The sequence below is a fragment of the Homarus americanus genome, unplaced genomic scaffold (genome assembly GCF_018991925.1).
Source record: "Homarus americanus isolate GMGI-L3 unplaced genomic scaffold, GMGI_Hamer_2.0 scaffold48354, whole genome shotgun sequence".
Lineage (NCBI taxonomy): Eukaryota > Metazoa > Arthropoda > Malacostraca > Decapoda > Nephropidae > Homarus > Homarus americanus.
The window spans coordinates 2254418-2267583 of NW_024723833.1; the positions used below are offsets into that span (position 1 = coordinate 2254418).

At 36.3% G+C, this 13166-nt stretch overlaps 1 protein-coding gene across 3 annotated transcripts in view; it reads left to right on the forward strand.

Moving 5' to 3' along the window:
• Positions 1-13166, forward strand: part of LOC121863733 (SEC14-like protein 1) — a 77082-nt gene that overhangs the window by 38066 nt on the left and 25850 nt on the right. For 2 of the 3 annotated variants that reach the window (XM_042362484.1, XM_042362485.1), the window contains exon 11: positions 4079-4156. The exons of the other annotated variant lie outside the window; for it this stretch is intronic. In XM_042362484.1, coding sequence (XP_042218418.1) covers positions 4079-4156 — 78 coding nt within the window. The remainder of the gene's footprint in view (positions 1-4078; positions 4157-13166) is intronic. 3 annotated transcript variants of the gene reach the window in all.

Here is a 13166-nt window from a genome sequence, read left to right on the forward strand (position 1 = left end):
TTTTCCTTTTGTTTTATGACACATGTATGTTTACTGAAAATTTTGTGAGTTGTTAAATGAAGGAGACTCTAACTCACTTGTTTATTTTGAAGAACCATTTTAAAAGTTAGTCGTATGTTTGTCTTTGAAAATGGTCACGATTTAATGTTCACGGTACTCTTGTTGTAGTAAGGTTGACAATCCCTTATCCAAAATTCTGAAAACCTCTGAAAACCGAAAGTTTTTTTGTGGAGCATCACCCCCCCCTTTTTTTTAAACAGGTATCAGCCCACCCGGACACAGGTCACTCACCCACATTGAGACCTGGAGGACGAAAATGTAATAATAATAATAATATTTCATAGTAAATACAAATTATAATAAATAATACACAAAAATTAAATGATAAAATAATAATGATAACTATAATAATAATAACAGCAATAATAGAAATAATAATAATATTAATAATAATAATAATAATAATAATAATAATAATAATAATAATAATAATAAAGAAATACAAGAATGAAAATAAGATCAAAAGTGAGAAGCACGACCAAGACCTATGAATTATTATTACAGTAAAAGTCCAAAAATCCGGATGCCAGAAATCCGGACCACCCGAGAATCCGGACTTTTCAAAAACTATTTTTTTTTTTTAGCGGGCTTTTGTGTGTATGTGCGCATGCGTGAACGCCACAGCTGCACAGCGACAACAAGCGATCATGTGGTCGCCACTTTAAAACGAGCAATCAAATTGTGACAACATACCATATATACTCGTCTATAACCCCCCTCGTTTATCAGTTGACCCTGATTTTTTTACCAAGAAATCGTTAATTTTTGATATTCCTCGTTTATAGTTCGACCCACGTTTTTAAGGGTATTGGAACAACAAAACCTTCAGTAAAAACGCTCTACGTCCTATAAACTGAGGCTAGCCGTGCATGAAACACGAGTGCCGAAGGCAAATTGTTTACCATTTATTATTACGACACTTTACACTGAAACGCGGGTAGTTTCAACAAAAATATTGTATATTTCCTTTCAAGTATTTATTCAAGTCAATTAGGAGGGAATATTATTGAAATACAACAGCTTTTGAACTGAAAACCATTCGAAAAGCGATTACGGTAACATCTTTTGAGCGAAAGAAAGCGAAAGTCATTGTTTTCGTCACGATTTTATCCCACTTTCCACTGTAATACGTACGTTCAGCAAAAATATTACATTTCCGTGAATGCATTATATCAAGCACAGTATGAATAGAATACCATTGTAATATAACAATATTTTGAGTCCTACTCTTTCCATTTACAGAGTACTGTACAAGCCCATAATAATGGCTCCTAAAGTAGATAAACTTCGTTGTGTGAAGAGAAAGAAGAACACGTTGAAATTGAGTGACAAACTTGAACTAATTAAGAAACTAGAACGTGGTGTAAGCAATACTGTTCTAATGGAAACATACGACATTGGAAAGTCTACAATTTATGATATATAAAAGGCAAAGAAAAAAATTCTAGAATTCACAGCTTTTTCATTAAAACTGCTCGTTTTGATAAATGAAGCATACTATATTTGCGAATGAATAAACTATCAAAATGTACCTGTTCATCTCTTCTTTATTCTTCCTTAAATTTGAATTTTAAAAGTACTGCCTGAGAATCCGGAAAATCCGAAAATCCGGACCGACCCAATCCCCAAACAGTCCGGATTTTTGGACTTCTACTGTATTATTATTATTATTATTATTATTATTATTATTATTATTATTATTATTATTATTATTATTATTATTATTATTATTATCATCATCCCCCAGGCCCCAATGTGGGTCGGTGACCTGTGCACGGGTGGGCTGATCCCTGTTAAAAAAATAAAATAAAATAATAATAATAACCTAACCTAACCTAACCATTTTGAAATCCGAAAAATTCCGAAATCCGAATCACCTCTGGCCCCAAGGATTTCGGGTAAGGGATTGTCAACTACAGGAATGCGATACTGAATGCAGGTGTACCCCGATAACCGACGCATATAGGGACCGGGAAAAGTTGTTGGTTAGTGAATCAACTTTTATCGAAGCAGTTAATCCCATAAGAACATCGCAAATTTAGGGGATTAGGGACTGGCCACCCACCAAAAACTCTCATCAACCCTTGATATATATCTCATGCAAACTGTCAAGAAAAAAAAAGTACTTGTAGACATATAAAGCAAGAACAATCGGCTTTAAATAGGCAATGTAAAACATAAATTGAGGTTGTTATTTACCTGTGTTTAGGATGGTAGAGACAGTCTAGGGTGGCAAGCTCAAGACTATCACTCTTTGCTGGTCCATCACCACTCTTATTATTCCTTATCACATCACATCAAGCTGCCCAGCACAAGAGGAACTATCACTGCTGTGTTTAGGCATGATTGAGTAACACACTTAAGTCGGAAATAAAGAAAAGAAAACGAAGTCAGAGACACCTAGTAAGTGTAAACAAGAGTAAAGATGGTATAAATGAGTCAGGGAAGCAGGCAGAGCCCTCTCACGGCAAGAATTCGCACCACGCCACCGCCCGCCAGATTTAGAACAGCTCTGCTGCTCCTATCCCGATCATCGAATCTCCGGGGTATCAACGAAACTTGCAGGATATTTCCCCTATATGTTAATCATCAGTTATGCGAAGCGGTGGTTAATGGGACGTCCGGTTTTGGGGTACACCTGTACACCAAGATCAATGTAACCATTGGGAAAAGGAGGTTAATATTCCAACCCTATTGAAAGCCCCTCCCATCACCACACACATCCCAAAATTCAGAAATTTTACATGTACAGGTATCTTGAATCACTTAAATAATGTTGTTCGAACATGGACTTTCCTTGAATTAACAACAGGTGGGATGACCGGTACCCTTTATTTTGTAAGGGCTGCAATAAAGATTATATTTTCTTAACTGTCCTGCCAGGATTGTATCCTAATTTTCCCCAAAAGTTACATTGATCAGTTCAGCATGTGTTCAGTCATTTACCGGTTATCCCCTACTTAGTGGACGTTGAAAAGTAAATGAAATTCTAGGATTTGAATTATTTACTCAGATTTTTGTTGGAGAAGCTTCTCTATAGACAAAATATATAAATATGTCTCCCCAAAAAAAGTCTTGAAGGACTGCCAGAGACTCTAAATGAACACAAGTTTTCCTCACAATGATGATCAGTCATTCCTAAAATGTTGGGACTCGGTTGGGTTAGAGAGTTTACATGATGTCACTTTAAGCTCTAATACAAAGGGAAACAGTGAATACAACATGTCAATGAACTCTGTGTTTTGGTTTTTGAAATTTGTGAATAGACCGTATTCAGACACACTCCAGGTTGCAGAACACTTGGTTTTGGGAAATTCGAGGATGCAGAATGCCTCTCATAAGTCCCATTATAAAATTTTTGGGTTGTGAAAGAGTTCCTGTTATTGCAGAAGGTAACAAGTATGGCATAGCAACACTATTTTAGGAGGATTATGCATAACATCCCCTTGCGAGACTTATAATGTGCTCCATGTACAATATACAGTAGTACAGGGTACAGTACGTATTCACCTTTTGGAAGGGTCATTTTCGGTTTTCAGAAAATTCAGCTTACAGATAGGGTCCAGGAACAGAACCTTCTGTAAACCGGGGAGTGTCTGTATAGCTGTGTAAGATGAAGTTCAAGAAGGCATGATCATATCCTAAAGAGGAAATATCTACTGAATAATGAGGAATTGTATATCATGCCACCTTTATGTGAGTTGTTCTTAAATGGGTAAAATTTCTAATGTTCCAGTGTTTCATTGGTACTTCTTTGACCAACTTTTTTCCAGTTTAATTTTTAATAATTGTTTCAACTTAATATTTAGACTCGAGAAGTCTTTTTGGCATTTTTTTGTGTGTGTAAACTTTCAATGTGAGGCAATTTAGTCATTTGTGTAAAGATGTTTGACTTTTTACCTTAAGAATAGTCTCCTTCATATGGATTTATAATGTATTAGTGAACTCTTATTTTTACTCTCTTATCTACTGTATCTGTCTGTCTTTCTCATTGTCGTGGTCGGCGTTTTGACAACAGCGAAGTACTCTATCTCGCTTTGGCCCTGTACCTGAGTCCATGTACACTGTCATGTACCCAGATGAGCTGGAGCTTTGCGTAAGAGATTACTCCAAAATCTTGGGCAATCTTTAATAATGGATATTGTACTAGATTTGATCTTGAGTGCACCTAAATTATATGTGATATAATTTTAAATATTATAAAGATATATAAGACATGACAAGAATTATATTGATATATGTAGTGAGTCATGCCTATGAGACTCACTTTCACTTATGAGATCAGTTATGTATATACCCTGTACTGTACAGTCCCTATATGCATACACTGTATCATGAATACTGTAAATGGATTGAGGTGGATTCAAGAATAATCTAGGCTTCCATCATCTTTGATGCCTTAGCTCAGGAATAACACAAGACACCCTCTATGCAAGATACCTTCAGTATAAGTCTACAGAAGAAGTCCAAATGACTCTTATAATATCAGTTCAAGATTCACTTGTAATTACATGCTAATTTATAATGTTCCTGTCATTTTGCACTCATTGTTTGTACTTAAAATGTACAGTACAGTATTCATATTGTAAGGTTCTCTTAAAAAATCATCTTGCAAGTTGGTTGGTTTGCCCTTTGTCCACTCACAAGGTTTGATCTTTATGTTATATTTTTAACTTGCAACTACATTAATCAGACTTTAGCCATATACTTTAAACAATATGTTGTGCAGTAATTCTATTAATTCAGCATTTGCTCTACAAAATAGTAGTTTAAAGTAATACCTGTATGTCACCAGGAATAAAAGAAATCAAATAATAAAACTAACATTATGCTATAGACCATGTACGGTAGTGCACTTTTATGATGAGAGAGAAAGGATTAATAAATTTTTAGGAGCTGGCTAAGTGTGTGATGTGTTATCACCTGCAAAATATCACCTGCTACATGCTACCACATGCAATGCATCTTGTCTTTTACCAGAAATATCAGTAACAGTTTGAAAAATGCCCTTTTACATTTAAAAAAAGAAGATTTTTATTACTTTTATTAAGAAGAAAATTGAGTGTGAACCCAGATGTTTGAGTCATATGTCTTTTCAATCAATTCACACACCTAATAGGTATTCATACAGTGTATACAGGTCCACCACCGATTTTCCGGCACCCTTGATTCCAAAGCCTTGCTGGATTATACGTTTTGCCAGACCAACTGAGGTCAGGTAATAATAATTCAACAATTCACCTCTGACCCACTAATTATACACCTCCTGTGTCTCTAAAGCACCATGGACTACTAGAAACTTAAATTAAACAAATATTAAATGTAAATTAAATGTGAAAAGGCCATAATTTTGAACAACATTACTGTACTGTACACACTTGGTACTCAAATGTACTACACTAGACTAAAAATTTTATCTCTTGTGTAAACTATGTGATGTTTATACTCAAATTAATCACTATCTTACAAGGATTCCTGCAATGTAAATTATATTCTGCTAAGTCTAGTCAGTTACATTTTATAAGATAAAAACTTTAAGCCTAAAACTACCTTCACCCTGGCTGGGAGGGAGGGAAGTTAAGTGCCCTCTCATAATTTTGCCCGGACTAAAGGAGGTGCCGGACCATCAGTTCCCGGAAAATTGGTGGTGTACCTGTATATATATCTCCTATTTCATAGCTCTAGCACTTAGAGCCATCCTACAGATAAGGTACTTTTAAGTGTACCTTAAATGCAACCCCTATTATTGTTAGTCCCAACCTGGTGTCCTTGCTGCAGGATAGTTTGGAATAGGGTGATTGGCAGTTTTATGGGGTCTGCTCTCCTTCATACAACCCATTGCTGATCAAGTTTTGTGGTGTGGCAGACATATGATGTACTTTTCAGCCTCTCTCTTGTAATTAAAACCCTCTTATTGTCACCCTCCTTAGAATCACCCTTATCAAGTTTAAAAATTATAAACCAAAATCTATGAGAGCAATAAGTGTCTTCACAGCAGGACAAACAGAGACCTTTGCATTCATTACAGTATAGCTATATAATACAGGGGCTCCCAGGTTATGAATGGATTCCGTTCCTGAGGACGTTCTTAAGTCGGATTTGTGAGCAAGTTGAAACACATGCTATGTGCATACCGTACTTACAGAACAATGTTTAAAATCCCACTATATCATGGCCTAAGTCCTTATATACATCTAAAGTCACTTAGTTTAAGAGAAAAGAAGAAATAGAATGACAAATTACAGTAAATGAAAGTAAAAAGTAAGTCATCAGGTTAATCAAATACTGTAAATTTCAAGTTTAACCCTGTTCGTATCGTCGGGAGTTTGTAAGTCGAGGACCCCCTGTACATTATAAGATAATATAATGCCAGTGTGTCAAATCATGAAAAGTATCCTCTTAATTTTTTATTGTTAAAAATGTATTACATCCATTTCTAACTGACACACTAGAATGGGCAGGTATTGTTCTTTGTTACCAAGCTAGTGGGCTGACGCCACGAGGCTTCCAGGACCTCTCCATTTGTGTAACTGGGCTGTATTTGAGAAATCTAATACAAATTCAGAATTCTAAAGATAGGATCTCTCCCAACTCAACTGCAGTCTCTAAAAAAAGGGGTAGTAGTAGATAGTTACCATCAAGTGAGAGCTGTGAGTGTCACTCATTCTTTTGTATACAATATATACTCTGTGTTGCAAGCAGACCATAAAATAGGGTCCAGGCTCAACCAGCCTACAGTTCTCAGTCACTCTTCCCGCTGCTTGGATGTCTCTCAATGGGCTATTTATATTCAGCATTTATTTGAGCATAGACTATTGATCCTTAGCATTATATATTGGTTGTACTGTAATTGTCATGATTGTTTACAATTGCTTATAATGATTCATTTGGTAGTCAACTGACAGTATGGTCAATGGATGTTTTCAACAGGACTTGTGTTGAGGGGTTTGCCTAGAGTTTATTTATAACAGTTCAAACATTGAGGTTACTTCAAAAACAGGTTCATAGGACTCCCAGTAGAGAGTTGAGGTTTCATCTTCTTGATAACTATGGATTACTAATCATGATGACTGTTGTAACCAAGTAAATTTTCCCTTTAGCATTATAGAAATATGACCTGTTGTTCAATGTGTTGCAGCTGGCCTATCTCTGCCACTGTGGTGGTGTCATTTATTATACTGTACTTGGACAGGCTTATCTCAGTGTAAAATTTCCTCACTTTGGGGAAAAATAGACTGCTCATTACTCCTTATATTCTTGATTGTAGGTTGAGAAGTGATGTTAAGGGACAGGGACAGAGTCGGGTTTTCAAAGTGAATTTGTGTTGCTTAAATTTTCCTTCAGGTCAGGAGCAAGGTTTCCTCTAATTTTTACAACATAATGCAGGATATATTTTTGTGTGCACCAGGATCAAGGTGATGAGCCACCAATGGAAAAAAAAACTGAAGCTTATATCCTATGCAATATTTGTTTTAAAGTTTGCAAGAAGTAGTTAGTATTTAAAAACAAGGGATACTTAACAAGGTGCACTCCTTAAGTTGTTTTTTTATATGAAAAAGAGATGTCACCATCACTGACCATAAATGCAGCTGGAAAAGATAAGTGCGCAGCACTTGATTGCCATTTGCGGCCATGCAGTCACGCTGTTTAGAAGGAATGTTAGTCGGGAGGCCAATGCAGTACAAGTTAGGTTCTTAAACAGTATTGTACTGCTATGTCCTCCTTTTGAGCATTAGCCTTCAAGGATGTTCATTCTTACACGAGGGATGAATCCTCTCAAACATTGTTATCAGTTGTCATGGCAGATGGCACAATATTTCATGTCATTTTGGAGTCATCTCTATAATGTTCATGGGTAATGAAATGTTAGAGAAGACTTGAGTCTTGCTCAAGTTTTGTTGTCTCATGGGACATCAGCACTTTATTCTTTCTGTTTTGATCACTGTTGAAAATGCTGTTTACAAAAGGTTAGGTCATCAAGTCTAGGGACTTAGTACTGTACAGTACAGTAGTAGGGTTATCAGACTTAGGAGTGATGGCTGTGATACTGTACTGTATCATCCAGCTCCCTGTTTACGCTCCCTCTTTTGGGGAAAATTCTTCCTGTAATTTTTGTGTCTTTGAATTGGGAGAGGTTTTTTTTTAATACGATATCTGGAGTATTGCCTAATCATGCAAATGAAGGGTTTCTGGGAAGCCTGAGGTGTCAGCTTACTAGCTGCTCATTCCATGCTGAGATATAGTAGGGTTTTAAGATCAAATCCCTCATTTTACAACTACTGTATAACCAAACCTAAAATTGTCGCTATTACAATCAGTTAACCATTATTTAGTTATTTGTATTTTATTTAGCCAAGTTACCAACTCACTCACTCACTCACTCACAGGAGAAAAATTAAGTTCCTGTTGGCACAGTGTATGAGTAACTCTCATCTTGAGTGACAAGCAGTAATATACATATGGTTCCAGCTATTATAGTAATAACCAAATATGAAAGTGTTCAAAACATCTGAATTTGTCATAGTCATCATGAATGTTGGGCATTTCTGTCACACTAGTTTTTGGTACAAAAAATAAATTTAGTACAGTAGTTAAAAAAAGCTTTTCACCATCACAGCTTGCAAGATACTCAATCTTTAAGGACTTAACAATCTCCCAAGTTCACGATGCATTAACTGGTTACACAAGTTCATGGATTATGGGTACCTCTGTAAATCATTCCATAACATTGTTACAAAGCTTATAATAACTTTACAAGATGTATCGAAGTGAATATTAGTGTGTGTGTCTGCCTGTCTTCATGAACATAAGTGTTTGTTTGTATGTACTGTACAGTATACAGTATTTCTATTCATTCTACAATGTATTCCTGTAGTAGATATGTGGAGTACAGTATTATTTCGTCTCCAAAGTTGATGTACAGTGTACTGTACTGTACTGTACTGAGTGATTTTTAGGGAAGGACGTGCTGCTGAAGAATGATTCTGGCTTGTGTTACATGATGTAGGTAACCCATGATTGGGGCCTTTTTTCGGGGGGGGGGGGTACTTTACCCTAGTAGAAGACATCTTTAACAATACAGGTATAGTGCATTTTTTCCCAGCTGAGAAAAGATGCCCCGTCCCCTCCTCAAACAACTTCATATTTTTCCCGCTTCTGCTGACGGTCATGTAATATTTCATTGTGATTCTCATCTTTTAAAATGTTGTTTTTCCATAATGTAGTATTACTGATACGTAATTTGTCTTAGTATGTTTTATTGTGGGTAAAAGTAAATATATATTAAATGCATCCTCCAAAAGTGTGAATTTGCTACCAGAGTTTAACAGTTAATTCATGTATAATATTTCTGATAAACTTCCTACTTGCTTATGTTTCAAATAATGAATGTATGTATCTTTACATAATTTAGCTAAATATCTTTCTCGTCAGAAACGGTCATCCCGACAATTATGAATAAGCTCATTTAGGAATACATCATTACTTCAGGACAAAATTGGACAGGTTTGCAACAGCCAATCAGCTGTAACTCTTGAGGGGGCATCTTTTCTCAGCTGAGAAAAATGCGCTCTATAATAGAATGAATAAATGATGACATGAAGGAAAATGTATTGTGTATTTGCTCTTGTTTCTGACAATATATATATATATATATATATATATATATATATATATATATATATATATATATATATATATATATATATATATATATATATATATATATATATATATATATATATATATATATATATATATATATATATATATATATATATATATATATATATATATATATATATATATATATATATATATATATATATATATATATATATATATATATATAATTTTTTTTTTTTTTTTTTTTTTTTTTTCGGAATAGCCCACCCGGGCACTGTACTGTACATACAGTACATAAGTTTCAGATGAGTGCAGACCAGTAATAATGTTAACAATGTGTTGCATGATGATTAAATAAGACTAGCTTTTGTGCTGCCTGATAATGTTAGTGTACCACTGTACTGTACTAACAAAATAATTATTGCAGTTTTTGTATTTAAGTTAATAACAAATGCAATGTGTGGTTAAAAGAGTAATTGTATATTACAGGTGTACTGTATTGGTCTGTGGAAATTGAGACTCACAACCCATGATGATTTGACAATGTGTTTTAATACAATATTAACTAACTTGACAATATATTGATGATTATCTTCAGTTGGATGTCTCTCTCTCTCTCTCTCTCTCTCTCTCTCTCTCTCTCTCTCTCTCTCTCTCTCTCTCTCTCTCTCTCTCTCTCTCTCTCTCTCTCTCTCTCTCTCTCTCTCTCTCTCTCTCTCTCTCTCTCTCTCTCTCTCTCTCTCTCTCTCTCTCTCTCTCTCTCTCTCTCTCTCTCTCTCTCTCTCTCTCTCTCTCTCTCTCTCTCTCTCTCTCTCTCTCTCTCTCTCTCTCTCTCTCTCTCTCTCTCTCTCTCTCTCTCTCTCTCTCTCTCTCTCTCTCTCTCTCTCTCTCTCTCTCTCTCTCTCTCTCTCTCTCTCTCTCTCTCTCTCTCTCTCTCTCTCTCTCTCTCTCTCTCTCTCTCTCTCTCTCTCTCTCTCTCTCTCTCTCTCTCTCTCTCTCTCTCTCTCTCTCTCTCTCTCTCTCTCTCTCTCTCTCTCTCTCTCTCTCTCTCTCTCTCTCTCTCTCTCTCTCTCTCTCTCTCTCTCTCTCTCTCTCTCTCTCTCTCTCTCTCTCTCTCTCTCTCTCTCTCTCTCTCTCTCTCTCTCTCTCTCTCTCTCTCTCTCTCTCTCTCTCTCTCTCTCTCTCTCTCTCTCTCTCTCTCTCTCTCTCTCTCTCTCTCTCTCTCTCTCTCTCTCTCTCTCTCTCTCTCTCTCTCTCTCTCTCTCTCTCTCTCTCTCTCTCTCTCTCTCTCTCTCTCTCTCTCTCTCTCTCTCTCTCTCTCTCTCTCTCTCTCTCTCTCTCTCTCTCTCTCTCTCTCTCTCTCTCTCTCTCTCTCTCTCTCTCTCTCTCTCTCTCTCTCTCTCTCTCTCTCTCTCTCTCTCTCTCTCTCTCTCTCTCTCTCTCTCTCTCTCTCTCTCTCTCTCTCTCTCTCTCTCTCTCTCTCTCTCTCTCTCTCTCTCTCTCTCTCTCTCTCTCTCTCTCTCTCTCTCTCTCTCTCTCTCTCTCTCTCTCTCTCTCTCTCTCTCTCTCTCTCTCTCTCTCTCTCTCTCTCTCTCTCTCTCTCTCTCTCTCTCTCTCTCTCTCTCTCTCTCTCTCTCTCTCTCTCTCTCTCTCTCTCTCTCTCTCTCTCTCTCTCTCTCTCTCTCTCTCTCTCTCTCTCTCTCTCTCTCTCTCTCTCTCTCTCTCTCTCTCTCTCTCTCTCTCTCTCTCTCTCTCTCTCTCTCTCTCTCTCTCTCTCTCTCTCTCTCTCTCTCTCTCCAAAGAACTTGTATATAATTTACTACTCTTGTCACACCACAGCTCTACTGTAGCATGTTGCAGGATTGTCACCCTCCTGTTCTCTATCTTTCTTCTTTTACATTATATTTACTCTTACAGCGCCAGTCCTCCCTCCAAGTACCATCATTAAACACTTTTATCCCTCATTAGGCCAGAAGTCTATGCTGCTGCTACTGAAAATATTTGTATTATTTTTCTCACCTACCATGGGCACACTTATGAATTTGGAAATGTGAGACTTGCAGTGGTTGGGCTCCAGGAGATTAGGGTAGTTGGGGGTCTTTTAAGATGAAGGTTGTAGGTACTCTGACCATTCATTAACTACAGCAAGTCCCTCAGTTCACTAGTGATACTGTACTTTATAATATATACTATCAGTTTACTCACTCTTAAACAACTATTATAAATCAACCATGTGGTTCAGTCCCCGTCCATTTTTCATTCATATTCATCCTACTTGAAGTCAGTCATTTAAATTTACTTTTTATTCACTTGATATTTAAGCATTAAACCAACATTGAGTCTTGCACAAATATTTAAATGTACATTACTTCATTTTTTAACAAGAATTTCTTTTACTTTATTAAGCACCATATCACATACACAATGTGTTATGTATTACAGTACACAGTAGACCTTATTATTGTAATATTTAAATCTTGAAATCTTTACACAGCTCTTCAGGACACTCTATTTTCTCTTTATGCTCTTTGTTTTAATCTTACATTTTAAGAATGTTGCACCTGGAGCAAAGGACTGTGCCTGACCCTGGTGTTTAATACCCAGCCTCACACTTACCCCTTTGTTCTTTATCATACTTCTATTGTCTATGGTAGACCCTGCTGCCATATGGCATCACAAAAATTGTGACCAAGTCCCAGGTTGCTGATCTGACTTAATGCCTCATTTACACACAATTGCAGGGTCTCAATTGTTTCTCTTACTATTGACAACACAACATATATTTCATTTTTGCCCTCTAGGCCCCGATGTGGGTCAGTGACCTGTGCCTGAGTGGGCTAATCCCCTTCAAAAAATAAATACCTTTGACATTACACACTTTGGAAGCATATTACTCTACCTAACATTGATATAATACTGGGAATTCTTCATGCTTCACAGCACCTACTATTTTAGTGTCTCATATTTCTTCCAGCACCAAACCTGACATATGTATAAAGCACTTCCTTTTTCCTCACTCCAGATCTAACCTCCTCTTTTGTACTTCATACACAATATTTTTTCCTCGGCTGATTCTCAAAATATATTGAAAAGTCCTCCTTACTCCCTTCTTATTTGCTAATGTCATTATATATGTGTGTTTGTGCCTTTATTGCTAACCTTTTATTTGTACAATATTGTTTTATTTTGAGTTAGGAACTTTATCAAGAGAGTACCAGACCTTTTTAAGCCCACCATTGTGTATATGGCCTCAACCGTTGTTTGTTATTCACTTTATTGTAATTTTTTTTTAAGTAAAGCTTTTCCTTTTTAATAAATTAGATTTTTACTTTTTTTAATATTACTGGTAAGTAATTGGTATATTCATTTCATTCCCTATTTATTTCCCCCTTTCTTTATTCTTAATCCTGTGCAGAGAAAATTTATCTTACACTCTAATGATTACAACACCTCACATAACAATAGTTCATGCATTACTGTAG